Below are 26,859 nucleotides of genomic sequence, written 5' to 3'. Positions count from 1 at the left end.
AAAATGTAGCTCGCGTTACAAATTTACCCGCAATATTGAATCTCCATGATAACATTCGGCTTACTTTATCGCATATTAGCTGCGCTTAACATAATGTGTAGAATAACAACAGTAGCTTAATACTAGCGTAAATACCGCTCGCAAGCTATAAGGCTCGAGCTAAGCCCGGAAAGTTCAGACTTCAAGGGGGCCAAGGCACAAAGGAAAGGAGAAGGGGGGGGCTAGCACCAGTCCGCCATGTACGAGAAGCCCCCAAACAGGCGGTGGTCCTGCACTGATAACACGCGCGGCTCCTTGGGAGGAGTCAGCACGGCGCGCTCCGACGTGAACTCGCTGTCGAAGTTACTCACATCCTCCAGGGATGATATGCTCGGCACAAAGGGGGGCTTTATGTTGCGCAGGAGCAGTTGGTCCCATGCGATGTTGCGGAAGAAGGCCTGCTTCTTCACGTCCTCTGCGTCGCGCTCGCTCGAGCCGAGCCTCCTCTCGGGGTTCTTGCGCAGCAGGCGCCGCATGAGGGCGATGGACTCCAGGGAAAGCATGCGCGGGTAGCGGACCTCGTCGTTCACTATGGAGTCAAACACTTCACCTTCGTCATCTCCGGGGAAGGGAGACTCCCCGACCAGCATCTCAAATATGAGAACTCCCAAACCCCACCAATCTACTGCGCGGGTGTAAGACGTTTCAGTAAGCACTTCCGGGGCTAAAAACTCCGGTGTACCGCAAAATGTTCCTGTTCGATCTCCCCATCCCATGCCTTCCTTGCACAGGCCAAAATCTGCTATCTTAACGTACCCTTCTGTATCCAGTAATAAATTATCAAGCTTCAAGTCTCGATATATAATATTGTTCTCGTGTAGGTATTGCAGGCCGAGTACAACACAAGCGGCGTAGAACACCGCACGAGGTTCGCTGAAGACATCCGAGTGAATATGCATCATGAGATCTCCGCCAGCTGCGTACTCCATGACGAAACATACATGGGCATCGGTTTGGAAGCACGCAAATAAATTAACGAGGAAAGGGTGGCGTATTGCATTTGCAACTTCAAAAATGCGTTTTTCAGATAGTAACGAATCAACTTCATCACGAGCTATTATATCACCTTTCTTGAGAGCTTTTATAGCGAAATATTCTCCAGTGGTTTTATACTGAGCCAGTATGACTTTACCAAAGTGTCCCCGACCGAGGACACTCAGGAATTTAAAACTATCCATACTCATAGATTCGGATTGAGGCTGTTTTTGCGAGTCGTACGATTTTTCTCTATATTCTGGTACAGTACTTGGTATCGAAGCTTTGATTACGGTGGTTGTCTCTACTACTTCTTCAACGATGGGGAAATCGAACGATTTTGGCGAAGGGGACGGAGGATATTCCACAATAGGTGTACAAGTCATCGATGAGACACCGGTTGAGCTTTGGATAATGGTAGCATTATTGTCTCGCCAATCTTCCACATTGAGAAAGTCAAATTCTTTTAAAGCAACTTGTAATTCTTTTTCCATTCGAAGAGCACTTATATTTGGCTTGGGAGTTTGAGCAGGTTTCGGTGGGGGTACAGGTGGGGTGGGAACACCCAGGGGCCTAACACCGGCCAAGCCCCCGATGGTAGTGTCAGCATTCTCTGGTGATGCGTCTTGTTTATTGTCAACATTAATATTTTCAAAACTGAGCTGGGAAGTAGGGGGCATGTGAGCATTAGATATGTTCTGTATAGACGGGGAAGACCTTTTGAGCAAACGACCCCATGTCGCGACATTAATATTCATTTGGTTTGCCCGAGGAATATTCTTGACTTGCTGTTTGAATATTTTCCTTTGTCGTTGTAATTTGGGTTTCCTAGATATCATAGGATTGATAAATTTGATCTCAGCAAAAAGCAAGCCCTGCGGCTCTAGCTGTAGCGCCATTCCATGGCGGATGTCGTCGATGAATTCTTCTAAACGTAAAAATTTTACAGCGCACAATCCTCTCCAATCCTTCCAGTGAATACCAATTTCCACTTCACGAGATTTGTCCAGTTCAATTGAAAATCTGAAATTAATAAAATTTTCAAACATGAGGATTAACAATAACAAAAGGATTAGTAATAACAATAGGATTAACAATAACAATCGGATTAACAATAATGTTCATAGATTGAAAAAAAAAACAGCACTATGTAACGTGCTTTTTTTAAAAATGTATGATAAATGTTCTGCAATGAAAAATTATACAGTGGAACCTCTATACTGCCATCATAAGCAAAAAGGCAGCTTTTTGTCAAAAATTACAAAATTAGTTAAATATAAGGTAATGTTTTAAAACAAATTCTGAACCATTCGATATATGGCAACGAGCAGTAAAAAAATTATTTCAGTACAAAAAATAATGTTTTTAAAAGTTATTAAAGCAATAACACAATATTATTATTATTAATATTGTGTTATTGCTTTATATTATTATTATTAATAATAATACACTAGCAGCTATTAAGCTGATGCGTGTATATCAAGTGTACATGGTTATTAAACATTATTAATTGATGTGTGCATCTAGGCGGTTTTGAACACATTAACTGAACTAGCACCAATCACTTTCTCGGGAAGGCCATTCCATTTCGCCACAACTCGGTTTGTCAGGAAGTTCTTCCCGGGGTTGGATGAAAAGGAGGTAGTGTTTAGTTTCAATGAATGACCTCTGAGATGGCGGTTTTCATTCATAGTGAACATTGATTTCAGCTTGGGTACATTCTATTGCTCAGTTAAGATTTTGAACGTTTCAATCAAGTCTAGACAATATCTAGAGATTCATAAGCAAAAACTCAGTGCAGATATGATACACACAATTTTATGAGTTAGAAACAATTGACATATGCGTTTTTACTTTTTGCAAATACTAAAAAGTGTCTTCTCAAAATACGGCTTTTGCGAATATCTGCCTTTTCGTCAATTCATAATATTCTTAAATTGTCACATTTTGATGGCAATTTTTTTCCCCGATATTTGATAGTATTTTCCGTATTTGTTGTCACTTCCACCGCCAGCACTCGCGCTGCAACCCCCATGACCGGAATTAGAATTTCTTTTGGCCTTTCTGTTTAAATTGGTAGCAACTCTTGTTCTTAACATTAATCATCCTCTTCCATTTCTACCACTATGGATATCTATTTAGTACAATAAAGTTAAAGCTTAAAGAATATTTATGTACCATTTTTAGGAGTTGGAAGCAGATTAATTTAATTTCAGGTGGGAAAAATTGTTTCTATATTCGTGAGACCCCCAGGGACAGATTAATAACGAATATAGAGGTTCCACAGTACCTGTATACTATTTTATAACAAAAACTTTTTTTTATATGTCAATAATTATAAAATTTATATTTGAAGCGCTATTTTGTTTTTTAGGCACTTATTTTTTTTCTACTGACCAGTTTAAAGCTACACAAGCTTCTTTATTAAGGTATAATTAACTGATTAAGTGGTTAAAAAACAAAGTTGTTTTATGTTTATTTAACATAAATAATTCATTTATGTAAACATTAACATATTACATAAATAATTCATTTATGTAAACATTAACATATTACAACAGAGATGAAGAACATTTAAGAGAAGGTAATATAGAAGTCTAAGCATCTACAGGGCTTATGACCTGTCAATGGCTGGTTTAAGTGTGAACGTTGTTTACAATATTTTTTTCAAAAACGATTTACATTACAGAAAACCAACCCATCAGGAAAAAATAGGTTGATGCAAAAGCTTTTACGTAGCTTTTTAAGGAAATATATCTCATTTTTCAAAAACTTTTATTGTTTAATCAATTAATCTCTTATTTTAAAAAATGTTTTTTTTTAATTTATTTTAATGTTGATTAAGCACTAAACACCATTGTCAAATTAAAGCAGAAAGTAAATGGGAGCTAGTTTTATTATTGTCCATGCGCCATGTAGCAGCGAGACGTGCTGTAATCTAGCTCCTATCCGTTTTAATGTAAATAGATCATATTTGGAAATGAGGAACTAGAATCCCAATCGCCCATGTGCTCTGTAGGTGCAAGGCGGGCTGGGGTATTTATCAACTGAGATGATTTTTACAAAAATGGCACTATAGAATTTATCCAACAATAATAATAGCAAGGGGAGCGATTTGCTGGTGAATGTCAATAAATCGAATGTTGTAATTTTTTGAAGAATTGAAAGTATTACTAAATGTGAGATCACCGTGAATGGGCTATACTGAAACAGGTAGAGAAATTTGTGTATCTGGGAAGTATGTTAACGAGGGAAGGAATGACTGAGAAAGATATTGAAAGATTGATGAGTACTGAGTACAGAGTGAACAGTGCACTTAAATCAACCTTAACAAATAAATGTTTGTCGCAGGAGGCAAAATTAGCAGTTCACAATGGGATCCTGGTGCCGACCCTTATGCATGGGAGCGAAGTATGGAATTGGATGAAAGTAAGAACAAGGATAAAAGTAGGCTGAATGTTGTCAAAATCCGATCTCTCCGAATATGTGGTAAAACAGTACGATAGGTGCGCAAATATCGAGATTCTACACTATGTTAGGCTGTAATAGGCATTATCGACAAAATCTAGAAAGGAGTTCTGCGTTGGTTTGGTTTGGACACGTAGAGTAAATGAACAGCGAAAGAACAGCTAAAAAGATTTACGATGCGAATGTTGTTGGATGCAGAAATCGAGGAAGACTGAGAAAGACATGGCATGATCAAATCCAACAAATACTTGAAGATGGACATGTCAAAGTCGGAATAATCGGCGCGCATGCATGAGAAGATGTATGAATGTAGCGGAAGCGAGATCTGTATGCAAAGAAAGGGTAATATGGCGTTTTATCATTTCTGCCTATTCCTTACGGGAAAATGACGTGATTGTTTGTTTGACAGTTTCCGATCTTTCCACAAGCTTATTTATTCCATTGTAAATAAGCTTCGAAAATTCAATTGATAGTTATGCGGTATTGCAGTATCACCGATATGTAAAAATATAAAGCATCCACCTAATTACGTAGTAGCCTGCTCGACGGCAAAGTGGGAGTGGCATTTGTTCCTTTTGAGAGTGATAAAGAATTACCAGGCAGAACATTTAAATAAGATAATTTCTGCTCAGTTTTCCAGGCTGAACTACTCGCAATACGAGAAGCTCTCGAATGGTTATTAAAAAAACCACCAGTGAGATTTTTTTTAACCTTTGTAATGGTCAACGCGTTTGCCTACCATATGAAATATTTATTTAAAAGAGTGTTTTCACACTTGAATATTTCATAGTCCCTGGACTGGTACCTGAAGCGTAAGACTGATCATCTTACCTGAAGCGTAAGACTGATCATCTTACCTTCATGTAACGAAATTGATCGAGATATGCTGCGATTGGTGTACCAATCCAGTGTCCTATGAATGATGATGATGATGATATTTTGACAGCTACGGGCTTTACTAGTACTACTTTTAAAGGTCAGGATAACTCACCAATGCAAAATAGTGATGTCAAAATTACAAAACTTTGAAAAATCATAGTGATGAAAATACGATACATAAAAACAAAAATATATTTTTTGGCTTCGTTTGGTAGTCTATGGACAAATGCTTTTTTTTTTTTAAATACACTGAACTTCCTCGATTATTAAGAAAAATATTTTTAAGACACTCTTATTTTTTTGGGTCTCAGCACCTATGTTTAATTATCAGAGCTAAATTAATATACTTAATACCCGTAGACTGATAAGAAATGTTGACATTTAAAATATATTGGTTACATAATGAAGGCTCTTCCAAAATTGAATCAGAATTTTTAAAAAAGGTTATCTTTATGCATGTCGCAGAGTGTAGATAAATAACTTATCATGATTAATTAAAGGTTTATAAAACTGTAATGGTAATGTGCAGTAACCCCGAAAAGTATAATTTGAAATAGATTTTGAGAGAATTAATAAAAATTTCTCAAAGGCACTATAAATTAAACATAATAACACGTCTTTCAGCAACAGAATGTTCTAGTTCCTTGTTTACAGTTAAAATTATCTATTTCGGGGCAGATGAAGAATACATTTCTGTGTATGAAATAGAACCATAATCCTGGATCAGTGTTTTCCACTCGATAGCTACTCTCAGGTAAAAATCCTGATGGATTGGCACGTTAGCCTCCCACGCTTGAGGTCCCTGGTTCGATTCAAAGGAAGATCGACATGTCATCTTCATGTCTCCAGACTGGCACCCAAGGCGTAAGCCTGATTACCTTACCTTCATGTAACAGATAATCGAGATACACGGCATTTGGTGTACCAATGCAGTGCCCTATGCACCATCGGGTGTGGACAGGGTATGATGACGATTTAAAAATTATTTTGACGGTAAATATGAATTACAACATATGTGTATGTTGGATAGTATATAAATGCACTTATCCAACAAATAATATGAGGACATGTGTCATTCTGTGATGATTATTCAATTTAAACAATTTTGTATCTTCCTGCACTTGTGCTTCTAGAGGGAGAATCACAATGTTTCATCAAATGATTAAAGTAGGTTTATTCAATATGGACAATAATCGTTATGTAAGGTAAGAAATAAGTCTCTTTGATCTTATGATATTATTTGAAGCGTACATTATGTCCATAAGAATGTTTCTAAACACAGTAATTTTTCTTATATTTTAAGCACTAACTGTGTGGTTATTCATAATAATAAAATAAATAAAACAACTTTATTTTTAACCACTTTTTTTTTTCTACCGACCGGTTGCAAAGCTACACAAGCTTATTTTTCAAGGTATACTTGACTAATGAATTCTATCCTATTTTAGTCTATCAGTTAGTGTGCATGGAAGTAATAAATCAACTGATAGACTGATAAGACTAAAACAGGATAGAATTCATTAGTTAAGTATACCTTGAAAAAGAAGCTTGCGTAGCTTTAAAACCGGTCAGTAAAAGAAAAAAAAGTGGTTAAAAACAAAGTTTTATTTATTTTACAATATTTTTTGTTTGGCGACTTGAACGTGAAATTATAGCACATAAAAACATGTTTTTGAATAACTAAACTGACAAGAAATTTGTTTTTTTTTGTTAAACAATGTCAAAAATGTTTTATTAATTAATAAAAAATAATCTATGAGTTATTAGTTATTACTGCATTAAATCGTTATATGCATAAAATGTATAGGTAACAATAACAGTAACAATTCATTGTCATTTAAAGATAGTATGTAGATCTAAGATCTGAATTTTATTTTAAAATAAGACAGATTTTGTCATTTCCATAATATTTTTCTTAGTTGACAAGCTCAGAATAATTATATTCGCAATAAAAATAGTTGATTTTAAGAATAGCAAATCAGGTTTTGAGGGGGTCATTGACCCATGGCAGTTGGTGAAAATATTATCAAATAATATTTGAAAATTTCTAATAAACATTTTTTTTAGTGTAAAATAGTTTAAGTTAGTGTTAACACTGCCTCTCAGTGTTCAATTCCTGATAAAGTCAACTTGAAATAATTATTTATAAGAGTACTATTCACTGTTATCTTTTTTGTGCCTGGACTAGCATCCAAAGCATAAGACCAATCACGCCAACAAATAATCAATTTACCAATTACTGTGCTAGGCATCCTTATTTTTATTTTGTGTTAAGGCCCAAGACACAAACCAACCGGCTGCCGACGCAAGATATTTTATGTACTTAGTCCCACGTCCCGCCTAATATTTTTCAAAAATGTTACAATTCAAACCGATGTGCGCCCAGCATTAAGTATTTTTCCAAAGTGACTAATAAATTAATATATTATTTCAGAACGCCGCTGCCGGCTGCGTGTCAAAACTTTAACATAAATTTGTATGGAGACAAGAGGCTCTAGCATTCCGAAATATTCCCGAAGCTTGATAGAATTACAGTGAAAAATTAAATACTTTGAAGTGGTTTGACTACATTGAGTATTTTTTAACTTATTTTATTTGGGATTATGAAAAGATTTTTTAATAAAATGTCTGTAAAAAGGCGCACGGAGCATGACAAAATGGGCATTTATTTCTCACGAGATTTAAACAATTTCAATTACCTTAGATAACAATCCGTATAGAATTAACAATTCAATCATCAGTAATATTGCTACTGTTGGAATGATGCGAAGAGATGTTTCTAATATCTAACCCTTATGAAGAAAATAAGAAAAAATCTCACCTTTGATCCCAAGCCTGCTGCGAACACGGTTTCCAACTGGTCTGGGCCACAGTGTGATTGTCCAATTTGAGGACTGCCATAATTTCATTACTGGTCTCCTCTTTGATGCTGTAGGACTTGATAGAGTTGCGGATGGTGACGCCCTTGACGAAGGAGCGGAGGTCAGAGGGACTGGCGCCGTGGTCCTTGCGCGCGCGGCCTGGCACGTCCTCCAGCAGGTCCTGGCAGCCCATCAGGCGCACTTCCAGCTGCCCCGTGACCTGCACGGCCTGCGCGGGCGGCGCCGGCGCCGGACCTCCCGCGCGGCCCCCGCCTAGACTGGTGTAGCCGGCGTGCGGGCTCGCCTGCAGCTCCCAGCTCACCTCGCGTGCCACGGGGCTCCGCGGGGGCAACTCCAGACGCCGCTGGTCCAGTGAGCGCCGCAGCAAGTCCAGCTTCTGGCTGGATTCCGTCAAGCTCGCCTGCGCCTCCTGCAGCGCCTTCTTGTCGGGGGCCTTGGTGCTCTGCAGCAGGCGCAGCGCGTTCTTGGAACCTTCTACCACGGCCGTTTCTATTCTGAGGCGATTGCGAAGCTCGGAGATCCTATCATCCAGCGAGGACTCTCCGGCTCCCTCTCCGCGGTTCTCTCCGTTGGACCCCGCTACGTGTTCGTTTGATCCGTCCTTTTGTCTACCCTGTCTTAACTTGAGGATTCTCAACTTCAGATACTCGATTTTTACCTTAGAATCTTGCAACATCTGATGGGCTTCAGCGAGTAACTTTTTGGCAGAGTCTCTGGATTGATGTCCCCCGCTTATACTCTGAATCATGTTTTCGGCGCCCTGTTTGACTTTCAGCTCGATATTAAGCTGCTTCTCCAAGGAGACCAGCCTTCTGTCAGAGAACTTGGCATCCCCGAGGTGATGCTGGGCCTGCTCCGGGTTGGACGAGAGAATAACGTCGTCATCATAAGATATGTTTAGCAAAGACTGCGGTCCGGTCTGCCCTCTAGATAAAATGATCTGGGATTCCAATTCCTGCAACTCTGAATTGAGTTCTTTAAGTTTGACGTTCGCTTTCTTGACGATGCTAGCGACGTCTGATAGGGAACGTCTGTCTGTAGCGACTTCTCTAAGTTTTTCCGCGCCCTCTTTTATTTTTAATTCCTTGCGAATTTCGCGGCGAATTAACTCTTTTAACTCTTCTAATTTGGCTGGCAGCGCGAGTTCCGGAACTGATTCCGTTTGGACGCCGTATTTATGCCCCAATTCGTAGAGAACTGGGTGTCTAATGTAATCACCTTGATAATAGCCCGGGTCTGCCATAGTTGTGACCGAGGAGTCGACCGTCAACGGACTCGAATCATATCATTTTTCCGACACATCAGCCTTGGAACCTGTTAAAAATAAACCAAATATGTAAAACCACTATTTTAAAACATGATGACTCAGTTAAAGCACTATAATTATGGTCAAAGAACGTAAATTAAAACCAAATTACTAACCAGCACTACCTATGTCAGCCATAGACAAATACTAAGCTAAGCTGTCAGTTAAGCTAAAAGGTGCTTACGAATTCAAAAGTAATGAATCTAAAAAAAAGTTGTAGGATGTAACGAGTTTAAAAATAGCAATAGCTTATTATAGCGTGTAAATATATGTTGTGATTGCTGAATTTATCACTGGAGCGAACAAAAATTCGTTTATGATACGTCAAGCAACACTTTGTGTCGGAATCTAAAATCAAATATAAAAATTAAAATTAGGCTTTCACGTGAGGCATAAAGTATAATAATATAATATAATATTGTACATGCATCAATTTATTACAAAGTCAAAATTCAAAACATATTGCGAATCTATTGAAACAGTGGGATTTATAGAAATGAAATCTTGTGACAGATAATAAATACCTAGGAAAAAGAAAAATACATGTATACTGGATGTGATTTGTAATGTTTGTGACATGGAACCTTGAAAGTGAAAAAGCAACCTAGGGTTTAATGGAAAAATAGACGCGTGTAGCGTTCCATCCACTCTGACTACCATACAGAAAAAAGGAATGAAGGTAGTAAGAGTATTCGCTGTATTTTTCAAACGTAGGCGACCCCCGTGATGTAATGGCTAAGATTCTTGACTCTCACTCGGAAAGTTCCGGGTTCAATTCCCGATAAGAACACAAAAAATACATAATGCGATTTTTCGTAAGCCTTAAATTCACCACGACCTTCTGGCCTGTTTTAATTCGAAAAAAATAGAAAATTCTGTTTTATAAATAATACATATTTTTGTGAAAAAAAACATATAGATAGGTATTGAAAAATAAAATGAACAAATTATTATAAAAGGAGTATACTTCCAAGATTGTAAGTTGAATTTTTTTTTCATGTTTTATATTTGTAAAATACATTATGCGCAGCACGAAATAACTTGGTGAGCTATTTTTAGAAATATTAACCAATGATGAAACCAGTAAAACGACTAAATTTAATATCTCTTTTTTATTTCCATGTATAAAATCGATACCTACAAAATGCATTGTTTACGTTTATAAATATGAATTATGTAATTGATTAATTTATTTTTTATTGTAACGTATGATTGCTGTATATTTTATGTCTATGGTTTCGAGTTCGAAGTGTCAAAGTCAGGTCAAAGCGAGGAGCTGTCAAATTGAAATTTTTTGAACTGTATGTTTATATTGCTTAGGTATATGCGTTCGCTAAAAAATGATTTTGCCCAATGTTTGTCGTAAAGTATTACCCAAGAATCTATTAAAACGTTTGATTTATGGATGTCGACATTTCTCGCAAATTGTAAGAGCTTTTCCTGATCTATAAATTGCAAAAACTTTAGTATATTAGACAAATAGCTTTCGATTATTTTTCAAGGGTGAAGATACATCAAATGCACATCAGTCTCGATGGCCTAGACGAATATTATCTGGAATTCAACCTACCGGTTCAGTGCACATAGGAAATTATTTAGGTGCCATAAAGAAATGGGTTGAATTACAAAACAGTGGAGAGGATGTGATTGTGTCTGTAGTTGATCTGCATTCTATTACACTTCCACAGGTAATTTACTCATTTACTTATCATAAGTATGGAATGTAATATGGACGTTTAAACATGGGCTTCTGCCCATTCCATATTCACTATTTACAATTTATCTCCATTCATGTGGTAATATATATCAATTTTAAACTCCCGTTTGATCGAAGGGACTTTAAATATTATGCTATTTAAAACTGCAACCTACTTCCACTGCTCATTAAATTAACCATTTAAATGCCAGACAAATCAATCAGATTTTTAAAATGCTTTTTAGAGATGAAATAGATATCCGGTATCCGTCCTAATTTTACTATCCAGCCGAATACCGGATACTGGCTCAATATCCGGCCAGATACCCCATAGTAGCTTAATATTCAGACAGATACCGGATAGTAGCTTAATATCCGGCCAGATACCGGATAGTAGCTTAATATCCAGCGGATACCCAATATTCATTTAACTGGGAAAATTTATTGAAATCAACACCACTAAATTGATTAATTGGTATTGACCGCATTTGGGAAAAATAAAGTAACCCTCATTATTTGAAATATAAACTTTTTTTTCATAAAAAAATCATCATCAGTGTTCACTATAAGCTTGGCTGGGCCATGGTTGCATAGAGAAAAAATAACTGTCTGATTTCTATAGGGCACGGCAGGAAAAGGGTGCCAAATGATGATTTTGGCTCACATACAAAATTTTATTACAATCGGATATCATCTTCTGCCTCCGGATTTTTATTAATTTTAGAATTATTTTTATTTATTCTTAAAATAGTATAAACATAATACATGATTGCCCTAGTATTAACTAATATATAACTTATTATTATTATTATTGCCTTTGATATATACAATTTTTTGAGTTTGTCCAAATTTTTGTAGACATGGACTGGATTCAACTCCCTAGGGAGCAGTTTATATTAACATATTAAATCAGAGACTAATAACATTTGCGAGAAGGTAATATAGGATTCTAGGGCTTATGATCTGTCATTGGCTGATTTAAGTGGCCACTTTACACACTGTGTAACATTCACCATTCTGCCATTCCTTCAGTTCTTTCATCTGTCGATGTTTGTGAAGTTAAAGAGCTGAAACCTTTGTTTATGGGGGTGAGATTCATGTGATTGAATTATTTCACCTACATACTAGGCAACGCCTGAAAATTTTCAAAAATTAAATTCATAAACATATTATAATATAATAATTTAGTGTATTATTATTTCAATTAGCGCGAAAATCATTCTTGCGATTGAATTTCAGCATGACTTTTCCAAACTTTATCTGGGTTTCTATGAAGCCGTCTCTCCCAGATTTTCTGCACAATGTGGCTGAAGCTTCTGTCACATTCCTTACTATCCTTTCAACTGTTTGAGTAACGATAGTTTTCTTTCTCCTTTTTGTGCAACGAGCATCTTCGTCAGATATCATTTTCTGTATTGGTTAGTCAGTCATTGTCAATAATATCAGTGCCAGTCAATAATATCAGTATAATATGATACATCAAATTTTACAGTAGAAAGTTGGATCAGTTAAGTCTATTTTATTGAATCCTGCGGGCTTTCAAAGTGTGACAAGCTCCTAGTTTATAGATATGCGGCTCAGAGTTAGTCTTCATTGCGAACAATACATTTTCTCGGTTTGCGGAATAGATATTGTAACTGTTCATTTGAATTATCGGATCTATTTTGGCTTTCAGTTCTGTTGGCAAATATCTAATTGCAGCAATGAGTCTGAAAAAGTGCCGCTCTCCATATTTACAGGAAGGGTGAATTTTAGTAGCAAACCACGCCGGAGCATAAACCTTGATGACATATGTTGCAAGAATTACTATGTTTTTAGGAGGTTCCATCGAAATGAAACCTCTTTCTAAATCTTAAGGATATATAACTGCTGCGACTATTCTTTACAAACATGTTTAGTCTGTGCTAATACTTTGAGTAGGACACTTGGGTAACTCAGGTAAAATGGATTGAAAGAGAAGTGCGGGCCTCTTCACACTTTTTTAGATCTTTCCCCATTGTACCTGAAAATAACTACGGTCTCAGTGTGCTGTCATCAATGTAGAGATACAAGTATCAGAAAGGTAATTCGTTTATATGGAGTAGGCAGATAATCCACTCTAATGGTTTTTCTAATCTTTGTTCAAGCAGACATGACACCTCCATATTTATCAACTTTGCAACCTATTTTGTGCTATTTTGTGTTTCCGGCGAAGTTTATTTTAATCAATAATTGCTGAAAAACTGTTGAAGCAATAGCTGCCCCAGCCTTGTCTGACACTTTGCAACTGTTATATGTTCTTGATAATAAATCATAGTCTACTGTACTGTTTATAACGGTCGGCTTATCTATAGAAGCAGCCTACGTCGAGGCTTTTGATTGTGATTGGCAAAGGCTGCCACTATTGTCCATTTCCGATTGACAATATTAAAATGAAGTCAACACATTGAACTTAACTGTGCTTTCTTTTTAAAGCTAAATGGAAAAGAAAAAATCTGTCAATTGGAATAAGTTTTGTTAGAGGATATCGTACGCTGTATAATTTATTCATGATAATAATAAATGTGTAAATGTCTATCATATAAATATAAGTTATTTTTCTGTACAAAGTGAACATGAATTTCAAATAAATTTATGTATTTCCTGCATAGGTAGAAGATAGTCAGTGATACAAAAATAGAAACCCCAAGCAATGTCCGTATATTTGTTAATGACTTATACGAATAGGACTTACAGATAAAGTAAACACAAAAATAAATAAATTTTGCTTTGAATTCATTGGCCCTTTTCAACACGTACATTAGTTGGCACTGTAAGGTATTTTTAAACCAAGATTTATACACAAGGCATCTAAGAACAAAAATAAAGATGTTTTTTTTCTAAAAATGAAGTTACAGCTAAGAGTTTATTTTAGACACTGAAAAAATATTTAAATATAATTCGAACATTCATTGGTTAAAATAAAATCTCATTAGATGTTTTTTAGTTTTCTAGTCTTTTTTTATTGGTTGTTACTTAAATAAAATACAACCAATAAAAAATATTTACTTTTATATCATTCTTGAAAACTTGAGTAATAAAATTAATTAAACAAGAATTTCAACACAGATAAAAACTTTTTTGAAAATGAATTATGAAAGTTCAACTATTTACAGGGCTTGTGAACTCATTGACTGGTTTAAATGATTACTCAACACAATCTGTAATATTCATCAGTCTGTAAAATCTCATCCACATCAATAAAGGTTTCAGCTCTTATTAAAATCAACCAAATCAATCAATAAAAAAAAAATATTGTGCAGATAGTCCTGTGGTAGTGTTGCAGACCTGGATTAGAGATCTAAGGTTCCTTATTGCCTTTCCACATCATAATTCCCATTTTCTGACTAATTTGGCATCTTCAAGACTGGTAAAACAGTAAAACTAAACTAATAACTTTTATTGATATTTTATACCAAAATTATTCAATGGAGTTTTATCAAGAAACATCTACAAAAAAACATCAATATCACATTTATTTAACTCTATTTTTATTGATGTAATAACTTATATTTACATATAAGTTACTAATTAAAAATACTTGGTACACTTCCACTTATTTTTTTCGACCAATTAGCACTTTCACCCTCTAATGGGCATCTGCAGACTGGTCTTTTTGAGTATTTACCAAGTTTTAACAATTTTAAACTTTTTTTTTACTAAGTATTTTTAATTACTAACTTATATGTAAATATAAGTTATTACATCATTACACTGGAATTCCATCAAGAATTGTCAATAAATAATTTTAATCTATTTTTATTGTTGAAGGAGCCTGAAACATTACGTAGGAATATTCTAGAGATGACAGCCACTCTCCTAGCCTGCGGTATTGACCCTGACAAATCTACTCTTTTCTTACAATCAAGTGTTACAAGACATGCTGAACTCTGTTGGATTCTTGGCTGCATTTCTACTATGGCAAGGTTGTGATTTATTGTTTATTAATTTTTAGATTTGTTCTCAACTCACTCTTAATTCCTATACAATAATTATGTCTTTCATTACTCTATTTTGCTAGAGTGCCTGAAGCCTATGGGAATGCCTAAATCCAATACGCTTTACTAAGCCACTGCAAGGTGGATACACTCACCCCTGTTCACGCTTTGGCTACAAAAAAATGTTGAGATTGCCATAAATATATTATTGTATATTTGTATTGCCTTTATCAAGATATGCTCCGTCGAAAGATTATCCTGATTTGAGATTAATTAATTACCGATTTTTTTAATTATGTAGGTCGTGATTATCAAATGATACATAATGTGGATTACTTCACTGTGGAATTTATTTTTCACTGTGTTTACAAGGTAAGAATAATTTTTAGAGCGTATTTCAATAAATTGTCCCGTTAAATCAACACGACAGGTTCAATTTTTTGATAATCCACTGCTCAAAAAAATCATGTTCAAAGCTAATTTATCTACTCGTATAATAGCTGCTCCAAATTTAAATTACTCTATCCCCATTTATATATTTTTAATACTAAAATTTTCAACACTCTAAAATGAAACATTATAATTAATTTATGTACCTTTTAATGTTTATGTTATTATCGTAAGTAAATTTATAAAAATCCCCCTCCTTCACTCTATTTCCTCATCCCCAACTTTATTACCCTTCTTTTCTTATATTATATTTTCTCTTTATTGTGTAACGTGTTCTTTCATTATATTTGTAAAAAACTTTTAACTGGATAATAATAATAATATTCATGATTTATTAACAAAAATAACAGTTACTTTATCTACACTTAGGTAATATATTTCTCTGAATCATGTCTAGTCTACCTAACTAGGTACAACCTGTTTTAAGGCAGACATTTTTATGCAAAACAAACAATAAAATTACTACCTACTATTTACTGTACAGTTATACAATATTACAAATTTTTCCGATTTTTCTCGACCTAAACCCAGTAACCAATTATTTACAAATTTATTAAATTGAATCCGGGTTTCGCAATGTTTGGGTAACATATTGAATATTTTGGGGCCCAGAAACCTGAAATTTCTTTCCCGAATTCAGAGTTTGTGGTAGACCCCATGACCCATCCTCTAGTTTGACATCTGGTAGTGTTCCTTTTGGGATTTAGTAGAATAATTTGCTTTCACAAACATTATTATTCTAAAAATATATAAGTGTCTTATATCTAAGATCTCATATTCCTCAAATAACTTGACGCTGGGGTCCCTGGGGCTTTTTAAAAATTATTTTAACTATTGATTTTTGAGCAGATTCGAGAGGTTTTAATATCGATTTATTAGTGCCTCCCCATCCTATTAAGCCATAAGTTATAATTGAGTTACATAAAAGAAAATATAGTTATTTGAGTTTAATTCGGGATAAGATGTTACGTATCGACTTGAAGATATGAGAAAGTTTTTGAATTTTTTGTGTAATATATTCTGTGTTCTGTCCATTCCCAAATATTTTATATGGTGTACTGATTCAAGTATTTCAGAGCATATTTTTAATTGAAGGCTTTGTTTAGGCTGCCCCACTGTGGTTTTACTAAATGTTATATATTGTGTTTTGTCAATATTTAAAGTTAAGATATTGTTATCCAGCCACATTTTTATTATATTGACACCGTTTTGAGCCGCAGAATAAGTTTTATCTCATTTGTCACTAGTAAAAATTAGAGCAGTGTCATCTGCAAATGCAATTATGTCACAATTTTTTATGTGTGTCAGACATAAATCATTAATATACAAAATGAACAAAATCGGTCCCAAAATTAAATTAGTGAATGTACTATTTTCGATATTTCATTATTTATACGACATCTGTTGTTTTTCCTGATAAAAATTAAATGAAATAATAAAGAGCTTTAGAAATTAGATGGAATGTATTTACTGGAGATGTCTGGCATGAAAAACTGGACAATCTATCTGGTGTTCTTCGTTTTATAATGTTTGACTGGTTGGCTGTTGGCTGGTCCTGATTTTTTTTGTAATGATTTTTTCTTTTCTATACTATTTGTTTTTTTCTACAGTGTTCAATTCGTTTCCATTTATTTTAATATTTTTTTAGAAACATTTTTTCTTTTTTGTTGTTAATATGGTGAAATTGGCTCTGGCACCATCCAGCCATTTTACTGGAAAAAATCATTATTATAACATAAGATTGCTCAGTAATCTTACTTACATTAATTACTATGAAAATGAAACTTTGTTATTAGTGTTACACAATTTTATTATTTTACAAGAACACTACTACAGTTTCGGAGTTTTGGGAGAGCACTCCTCCCATTGATTTATTATTTGACAATCATTTGAAACATTATGTTTTTTTATTTATTTATTTGATTTGAAAACCGATTGAACTTGTACTAAAATATTTCTAGGCTGAGCCATCTACCACAGTTCAAAGAGAAATCAGAATTTATGAAAGATGTTCCTCTGGGATTGTTTATATATCCGGTGCTCCAGGCTGCCGATATTCTCTTGTATAAGGCTACTCATGTTCCAGTTGGCGAAGATCAGCTTCAGCACTTGCAAATGGCACAGCAAATAGTAAAAACATTTAATCACAGATTTGGACAAACATTTCCTCATCCCGTGGCGTTGCTCGGAGGTAAAAAATATGTTTATTTTGAACTATAGACAATCTCTTTAAATCAAAAGGGCCAAAATATTTCCAACATTAAAAAATCTTTAAAAACCTATTATTTTTACATCAAATAAATAAAATGTGTTTTTTAATTATGAAAGGTACGAGCACCTACAAAAATGGTAGCCCTTTTGAAGGTCAAGTAATTTATTTTTTTAGGGTGATATTTAAATCTAATAAATTTAATGAATATACCAGACAGACTGTAAGAGTTCTTTTGATTTCTTTCTGTTTAAAATTTATTTTGTTTTGCTTTGTTAAATACCTCTAAATAAAATAATACGCCGACCTATTTTAGAACACAGCGGTTCCTTTATCAATGCTTAAAATAAACACTTTTTTATTTTTACCAACTTATAGTTGTGTTCGGAAGCTGGTTACCATATTATCTTATTTGATTATTTTAGACTATTTAAAGTATACAAATAGTTTAATATGGGAAGTTAAAAAGTTAGTGCTTCAAATATGAATTATATTATTTCGGTTCATTAATTATGGTGTATTAATTAGCATTTAGAACTCATTTTAAAATAAATGATTGAATTGAAATTGTGTTTTAGTAACTGCTGGGAATACATTGTATTCTATTTAATAATATTATGTTTTATATAATTTGTGAAAAAATAAATAAAAATAGTTGGATAGGTATTGATTTTTTATGGTGAAATTGTTTTTAAATTTTCATAATTAAATAAACAATTTTAATAACATTTGTAGAAATATAGTTTTGCATGTTTCATTTATATATTTATAGTAAAAAAATATGTAAAAGTAATATTTAAATTGGAACCTGAAATTAGTTTACTCCTATGCCATAAAAAAAATACACTTTCAAAATCTCTGTCAAAATAATTTTTACTGTTTTTTTTCTATTTTGTAGATCAATCTGGCTATCGTGTCAAAAGTTTGAGAGAACCTCTTAAGAAGATGTCAAAATCAGAACCTGATCCAAAGTCGAGGATTCTGTTAATCGATACAGTTGAACAAATTACAAAGAAATTTAGAAAAGCTGTCACTGATTTTACTCCAGAGGTATACATATTATATTATCTATCTACATATTTTTAAGATTATGCTACCTATGTGATAACTTAAAAAGTTCTCACAAGATAATTGAAGAAAATTGCATTTTTCGGAGAGTAAATTTAAGTAACAACTAAAATAACACATACGTTTATATAGTAGTATGCTTGAATTATCTTGGCTGTTTTAACAAACTTGTTATTTAACACATTGTTATTGACAACTTCTTAAAGGGACGTATTTTTATTGTTTTAGGTTACGTACGATCTTGAAAACAGACCAGGGATATCAAATATGATAGATATTCATTGTATGATGACTGGCAAAATTCCTGAAGAAATTGTTGAAGAAGTTCAAGGTGTTACTACTGGCAAGTAAGTGTTAATATAGGAATTCTGATTTCACTAGTTTATTTCAGTACCTATTACTAATAGTAAGAATACAAAATTAACAAACCAAAGGGCAGGGAGGATAGAATGACACACCACTCTTATTTTTATACGGATCGTTCTTATCTTTAATGCGTGTGCGCCAATTATTCTGACTTCTGACATGTCTACTCAGTATTTGTCAAATGGTAATGCACATTTCTTACATTTTTTAAAGTTTGATTCCTGCCTGTACCTACTATAAAGCAGACGTTTTCATATTAACAATTGCATTGTATCAAATAATTAGAAAAACTGATTAGTCAAAATACTACTAAATTCGAGGATATCCAGAAAGTAAGTTCCGTTTGTATTTCTTGCCATTGCAGCACTATGATCGATCGCTTTTCTATGGTAGCATGGCACTTCTCTATTGGAGTCTTAAGATTTGTTCCCAATAATTTATTTTTCTGAATATGTACTTGTTTTCTTGAACCTGCCAAACGGAACTAGCTTTCTGGATATACCTCGAAGTTTAGATTATATAAACATTAAGAATTTCTACAAATATTTATAAAAGAAAATCACCATTTTACCTGAAATTTTTTAACTCCATCTATAAAGTACATATTATAATGTTTGTACCTTGCATGAAGTAACTAAAATCCTCTTTTGATTTGTTTTTTCAGGTATAAATATGTGGTTGCAGCGGCAGTAAATGCACATTTAGAACCAATTAGAGCAAAGATAAATGATTATTTAGCCCAGCCTCAATACATTATTGATGTTTTAAATAAAGGTGCAGATAAAGCAAACAAATATGCCAATAAAACTTTCAAAGAAGTATGTGAACGCGTCGGTTTAGGAATACCACAACTTTTAGAGCAAAAAGAAAAACTTTCTTCAAAACAATAGTCAAATTAAATTGTGATATTGGATATTATTTTACTGATAGTATTTTAAGATGTGTTGTTAATTTATTTACATTAAACATTTTTAGAATGTTAAAGTTTTTATTTATTTTAAACCTTACAATCTAAACATAATCATGATTTTCTTATCTACACCCAGAAGTGCATAGGGCACTGCATTGGTACTTTTATCGTGGGCATATCTTAATAATTTGATACTTAATGTAGGCATGGCTTGAAATCCAGTCTCAGGACAGTAGAATGTTAAAGTGGAAATCATGCTTTTTAATGAGCATTTAATGTTTGACTTCGACAGGTATTGAATCCAAATTCACTAACCGTAGACTGAAGCAGACTAATCTCCATACAATTCCCCTTTTCAGAATTTTTACCTAAGAGAAGTAGAGCCGAAAATACTTGTCTGAGTTCTGGTTATATTTCAAGGACACAATTGTATTCTTCATTCCACCCGAACACGGAAATCTAAACCCGATCATAAATAAATCGCAACAATAAACCTCCAATCCTTTTATTCCAGTTAGATATTTTTTTTTGTTTTCCTGTAAGTAGTTACCGCGTCGGTTTTTCGTTTCTAAATATTTATTGTCTATGCTTTCACAGACACAATTTTCGTAAAAAGAACGCCATATTGTCGATTCCCCTTTCCGTCACTTTTACAGGCTGTCACTTTCAGGCATCATTTTGAATGGGACAAGAATGCCAGTAAAAGTCGACATAACACCTCCACCGCCAGCAAATTCCAAACAACCCGGTGTAACCAAGTCCTTGCTTTACAATGGATCGAAGTTTCAGGGCTATCAGAAGTCTAAAGGAAATTCCTACGAAGTAGAAGTTGTTTTGCAGGTTAGTATTATCAACCTAAGGACTGTTACTTTGATTTTCTTTGTTCTGAATTATGCGTCTTAACATTTTGCATAGGAGTTAAATAGTTATAATTAGAAATAATATTTACTGCGCGTTTACACAAATAAAATTATACGTTGTAATAACTTGGACCATTCTCTAAATGTCATATCTGTCATTTTGTATCTTTAAGGAATATAAGAGTAAATTATGGGTTTGGAATTGCATAAATCTGTATGTATCCGTGCTTTGCTAATGTTTGTTTTTGTTTTGACTTATTCCAGCATGTAGATGAAGAAAACTCGTATCTCTGTGGCTATCTGAAAATAAAAGGCTTAACAGAAGAATTTCCTACACTCACAACATTTTTCGATGGGGAGATAATCTCGGCTAAATATCCATTTTTGACCAGAAAGTGGGATGCGGATGAAGATGTTGACAAAAAACATTGGGTTAGGATCACAAATTATTAATATATATTTATATATTGTCAGCAGTCCACTATAATTATTACAATTTTAACTAAGAATGTTTATTAAAATTAACCACCGAGTAATCGAAGATTCTAAGAAGACATCATTTGATTTTATAAAATACATAACAATTTGTTGGACTTTCCATTGCTATAAAGTAAGCTCAGGATACCAAATTGCACATCTGAAACTACCAAATAAGTATTTAGTTTTAATTTTGGAAGTATTGATTACACATTTTGCAATACTTTGGATTGTATTTGTCGTGTAATTATTTTTCTTCATGTTCAGTGGTTCTGGGTTCAATTCTCAGAGCATTTTGTGCTATAATGCCCCCACCGAAACTGATGGTGGTGGTTTTGCTCGTGGTGATTTTTTTATTTATTTACACATTACATCTAAAGTGATCTTCTCAACTAGGTCATTTCAAAATCCACATTTTTTGCTTACCCACTAAAAACACAATTGTATCTCCCTCCATGAATGCTAGAAATAAGCAAGTTGTGATTCATTAAAATCATATTGTGATGATTCAAATGCGTGACTTGTCTATTTTTAGCGTTCATGGAGGATGATAAAAAAATGTATTCTACGTGGATAACTCACAAATGCTGATTTTGACTTGCCTATAGTCCTTAAAATATAGCTTGATTAGAATGACAGTTGTCAGCAAAAGTGACGACATAACTTTGTAGTAACGTCTAAGGAGTGATTAATATTGACACACGAAAAATCAGTATCTAGGCATGTTATTTTTTTTTAATACAATGCTTGACATATAAATCAACATAATTATTTAAAATCAGCTTTAAAACTAAAATAAACCTAATTATTAACGACGTTCACAAGGTTACATCATTATGCAAAAATGTTAAGATGAAACAAGATGGGACAAATTGATTAATGTAAATCGATCGAATAAAAAAATAATTCATTTGATGTTGTTCATGAAAAAAAGTATAAATGTCTTATTTTTTGGTGAATAATTGTCTTAAACACACTATAATAGGCTTGTTTTTGCGTTTTTATATCAACTTTCGGAAACAGAGTTTCATGTTTGCATGAAAAAACTGATAAAATCGATTTCATCGGTACATGATCAGTGATCAGTAATTTCCCTAATCACTAGTGACATTAGTTTGGCAGCTGTCATTTTAATCAAGCTATATTTTAGGGACTATAGTTTTGGTTCATCATCATCATTCTCTTTCCGCACCTAATGGTCCAAAGAGTACTGCATTGGTACACCAAGCGCGGCGTATCTTGGTCATTTTTGTTACATGAAGGTAATATGATCAGTCGTATGCTTCAGGTACTGGTACCCGGTACTGGACTAGTCCAGGGACTATGAAATATTTTAGTGTAAAAACATTCTTTTAAATAAATATTTCATATTAACCATGTCGGGAATCGAACCCGAGACCTCTTGCATGGTAGGCAAACGCGCTGACTATTACACCATGAGGCCGACAGTTGTAGTATTAAATCAGATTCAGCTATTAATTATTATTATTAATTTTTATTATCACAGTATTATTTTATGATTCTAGTTAATTATGCCCATTAAATATCTTGCAAAACACTTGTGTCTACATTTTTATAAGTTTCTATTTATATTAGCAATATGTTTGTTTTTTCACTGTGTTTTTTTTACACATTTTTTGCTACTTATTGCAATTCTTTTTGCACATAAATGAATCAATTTTATTTAAAAATCATACATACTTCAATGTCATTTTGTAATTACATAAATGTATTTATATTTCGCCAATGTGTATGAGCTGTTTATCCGCATTATATTAAAGTAGGTGGTTAAGGAGACAATCAGTATCCCATTTAAAAATGTAATACAGTATTTATTTGACTATTTCTGGAGTCTGCATACTAGGAACTGGTGCTGTTGATCATGCATTGATGAAATATTATTTTCAGAGCAAATTCACTTCCTTTTGCCAGTACGTAAAAACTTTTAACTCTGACACATTTGACTATGAAGCACTCGCATCTACAGACTTTGTCTTCATGAGGTGGAAAGAACATTTCTTAGTTCCCGACCACACAATAAAGGACATTAACGGAGCATCATTTGCTGGGTTCTACTACATTTGTTTCCAAAAGTCTGCTGCTACTATAGAAGGATACTATTATCACAGAAGCTCGGAATGGTAAGAAAATTTCACTAGTTCAACTTAAATCTGGATTACATAGATCAGAAATTTGTCGTGTAATACACAAATTGGTTGAAATTTTAAAACACATACTTACAACTTACAATTTTGATAAATTTTTTAATTAGATTCTGTACATGCATACAAATACTATGCAAAACTCAGAAAAAAGCCGCCATGACACTATTTCTCTGACCATGATACAACTTATTCTTACAAAAATTCCCTTCAATATCTGATTCGGAATATGTACACGCATGTGCCTAATATTTTGCGCAGAATGCATATTTATCGGGTATTGTGCATCCCTGTAGACTAATTATAAAGTAGAACTTGTAGCGTGTAAAAAAAATCCTTTAAAAGAGAGTAAAAATCCAACACCAGTTTTAGATTCAAAATATACAATCAAGATCTTATCCTCAAAACAGGCATATGCCAATGAACAAGTCAAATGTTTTGTTTTTATTATCTAAATAAAATAATAATGTATTGTTTTGCAGGTACCAGTCTCTGAACTTAAGTCATGTCCCCGAATATAGTATCCAGATCTACGAGTTCAGATGAAAATGTTACTCCCTGCTCGATCTACCCCATTTACGTTCCACCAGCACTATATTTTGTGGTTAAATATTGCCTCTAAAGAAATACTCAGAGAAATATCTTAATGGATTCATTTGATTCGATAAAATGAATAATATTAGACTGATAACTTCAAGTTTTAATAAATATATATATATGTATCTGTATGTGTGCCAATGTGTGCATTGTGCAATTTAATGTTACTTCCAGCCTAAAAGTTCTACTCGCTTATTTATAAATTTACAAATCGATAAATGTCAAATATTTTATGTTGTAGACACCGATTAAATGTACTTGTAATTTTGTTATTGTCTTGTCAAATCTAGTGATTCACAATATTATTTATTAAATTTTTACATTTTTAACACAAATTTATTTGTACTCATATTATGTACGTATATTTATTTACCTGCGTGTATTGTTTACTATATTATTTGTGTAATATAATGCAGTGTACTAGACTTGTAGCTTTGTACTTGCATAACTTGTATCTTTTTAATATTACCATTTAATAAAATGATTTGTAAATTTTTTCCAAAATTATTTTATTGTTCAATTCTGATGAACATAATTTTATAATAAAACCGCTATGAGCATACATTTTTAATTATTTTTGTATCTATAACAGAGTTTTTTTCCTTTGGGAGAGTATGCACAATACAGCCCCGTAGTTTATATTGCACTTATACATATTCCAACTATGTCAAAAGTGATATATTGGTATCCATTTGCACTCCACAGAACATTACAAATTCAGTAAACTGCTCAACAAATGGAGATTAAAGTCAAGCTGTAGAAAATTCTCAGGGCCTGTAAAAAAATTATAACTAGACAATGAAAACACAGGTGATTTATTTTTTACACTCAAACACAATAAGTGTTTCGACATGCTGTTTAGTACAGTCTATCAAAAGTGTAGAAAATATTGGAGGTGCCAGTGTCCTTTTGGTTTTCTTATAAACAGCTTAAAAACTCAAAATGACTAATAGCTGCAGTACTGCGGTCTAGTAGCGTCTGACCCATAGTGGACGCCTACAAACAGTGTCTGTTCCCTGTGTTCAGGAGGGGGGGGGGGGTTGATTTGATCCCATGGAATGCGATGAGCAAGGACCCTGGTATTTTTTTCCAAGAAAGCTGCATGATGTCGAATATAAAATAAAATAATAAAATTCATCAAGGAACTTGACATAAATAAAGGTAGTGGACCAGACGGGATCCCTCCTATTTTTATTAAAGCGTGCTACCAAAATTTATCTCTCCCACTTTTTATATTATTTAAAAAGTCTCTCCAGGAATGTGTTTTTCCATCTCAATGGAAGAAAGCAAACATCACACCCATATTTAAATCTGGATCAAAAAATGACGCAAACAACTATAGGCCAATTTCAATACTATCGACATTCGCTAAATTATTTGAAAAAATTATTTATGAAAAATTATTCCATGCAATAAAATCCTGTATCTGTCCTCAACAACATGGCTTTTTCTCCGGACGCTCGACCGTTACAAACCTTACTTTATTTACAAATGATATTTTAAACACAATGGAAAGTGGTTTCCAAACTGATGCTATATATACTGACTACAGCAAAGCCTTTGACAAAGTTGACCATTCAGTCTTAACACGCAAACTTTTGGCTATAGGTATACATGGTGATCTTCTGCGCTGGCTGATATCATATATTAGTAATCGATGTCAATCGGTAGTAATTGGTGGGTATAAATCTGACTGGGCAGAAATCTCCTCTGGTGTTCCCCAGGGAAGTCTACTCGTTACCCTATTATTTCTTATATATATAAATGACATTGATGTTTGCTTTCGTTATTCAAAATTTCTTCTTTATGCCGATGATATGAAAATATACGCTAAAGTCAACAAATTTATAAAGTACCTTAAATACAAAACTTGTATTTCTTATGTATCTACTCTCACTGCCTCCACCTTCCATGGAATCATTTCTCTACAATACCGCAGAGTGTGTGCGGACCAACTATTGCTTTACAAAATTGTGACAGGAATGGTTGACTGTACAGAGCTGCTTGGTTTAATAACAATACATGTGCCAGCCAGGATTTGTAGACGGTACCACCTGTTTCATGTACCAATAAGTAAAACATCGTATGTTAAAAATGCTTTTTTTCGTAGGACTTTTTCAATGTACAATACAAAATTTAAAAATATAGATTATACAAACATCACTCTGTCAGATTTAAAATTTACACTAAAAATGTATTATGTAACTTAGTAGACATTATAATAATAAATATGTACATCTCCCCCCCCTCCTTATCCTCTCTTCAAGCATTTTTGTTCTTATCCCGCCCAATTTACAGTAACTTAATGTTCTTAAAATTAATATTTAAAAAAATCTTTGATTATTGAGTACTTGAAAATAACATTTGTATATGTATAAATTGTATGTATTTATTTGATATGTAATATATATTTTCTTTACTAACTTTGTATACTATGTGGAAATCTGTTATTAGTTCTGAGTTTATACACTATATCTGATTGTTTACTAAAAATATGTATGTAGAACTGTTGATTTCCCTAATAAAATAAAATAAAATAAATAAGAATAAAGTTAGGTC

The 26,859-nt window shown here is 33.6% G+C and overlaps 3 protein-coding genes across 3 annotated transcripts; 2 read left to right on the top strand and 1 right to left on the bottom strand.

Annotated features, from left to right (window-relative positions):
* Positions 1-76: 76 nt before the first annotated feature.
* On the bottom strand, positions 77-9,756 carry Pkn (serine/threonine-protein kinase N). Its single transcript, XM_088239826.1, has 3 exons — positions 9,666-9,756; positions 8,183-9,557; positions 77-2,037 (listed from the first exon to the last, which is right to left on the bottom strand). Exons 2-3 carry the CDS (start codon positions 9,484-9,486, stop codon positions 222-224), a joined length of 3,120 nt encoding a protein of 1,039 aa, XP_088095952.1. The 5' UTR covers positions 9,487-9,557; positions 9,666-9,756; the 3' UTR covers positions 77-221.
* Positions 9,757-10,582: 826 nt separating this feature from the next.
* On the top strand, positions 10,583-20,278 carry TrpRS-m (Tryptophanyl-tRNA synthetase, mitochondrial). Its single transcript, XM_088239814.1, has 7 exons — positions 10,583-10,976; positions 11,052-11,237; positions 15,035-15,189; positions 17,613-17,842; positions 18,759-18,910; positions 19,157-19,275; positions 19,959-20,278. Exons 1-7 carry the CDS (start codon positions 10,890-10,892, stop codon positions 20,182-20,184), a joined length of 1,155 nt encoding a protein of 384 aa, XP_088095940.1. The 5' UTR covers positions 10,583-10,889; the 3' UTR covers positions 20,185-20,278.
* Positions 20,279-20,797: 519 nt separating this feature from the next.
* On the top strand, positions 20,798-24,862 carry LOC148284460 (glucose-induced degradation protein 4 homolog). The gene is made up of 4 exons (XM_088239944.1): positions 20,798-21,044; positions 21,329-21,496; positions 23,450-23,682; positions 24,186-24,862. Exons 1-4 carry the CDS (start codon positions 20,898-20,900, stop codon positions 24,247-24,249), a joined length of 612 nt encoding a protein of 203 aa, XP_088096070.1. The 5' UTR covers positions 20,798-20,897; the 3' UTR covers positions 24,250-24,862.
* The last annotated feature ends 1,997 nt before the right edge of the window (positions 24,863-26,859 follow it).

Source organism: Micrasema longulum, unplaced genomic scaffold, assembly GCF_059751315.1.
Source record: "Micrasema longulum isolate JH-2025_06_02 unplaced genomic scaffold, ASM5975131v1 h1tg000117l, whole genome shotgun sequence".
NCBI classification, from domain to species: domain Eukaryota; kingdom Metazoa; phylum Arthropoda; class Insecta; order Trichoptera; family Brachycentridae; genus Micrasema; species Micrasema longulum.
The sequence above is the reverse complement of the archived record's forward strand: the minus strand, read 5'-3'. Positions and strand labels throughout refer to the sequence as shown.

Coding starts and splice junctions, on each gene's coding strand:
- Pkn (XM_088239826.1), bottom strand. CDS start 9,486: ATGGCAGACCCGGGCTATTATCAAGGTGATTACATTAGACACCCAGTT. Junction 2,038..8,182: donor CAGCAGGCTTGGGATCAAAG/GTGAGATTTTTT, acceptor TATTAATTTCAG/ATTTTCAATTGAACTGGACA.
- TrpRS-m (XM_088239814.1), top strand. CDS start 10,890: ATGATTTTGCCCAATGTTTGTCGTAAAGTATTACCCAAGAATCTATTA. Junction 11,238..15,034: donor ATTCTATTACACTTCCACAG/GTAATTTACTCA, acceptor TTATTGTTGAAG/GAGCCTGAAACATTACGTAG. Junction 19,276..19,958: donor CAAGGTGTTACTACTGGCAA/GTAAGTGTTAAT, acceptor TTGTTTTTTCAG/GTATAAATATGTGGTTGCAG.
- LOC148284460 (XM_088239944.1), top strand. CDS start 20,898: ATGCCAGTAAAAGTCGACATAACACCTCCACCGCCAGCAAATTCCAAA. Junction 21,045..21,328: donor AAGTAGAAGTTGTTTTGCAG/GTTAGTATTATC, acceptor GACTTATTCCAG/CATGTAGATGAAGAAAACTC. Junction 21,497..23,449: donor ATGTTGACAAAAAACATTGG/GTTAGGATCACA, acceptor TATTATTTTCAG/AGCAAATTCACTTCCTTTTG.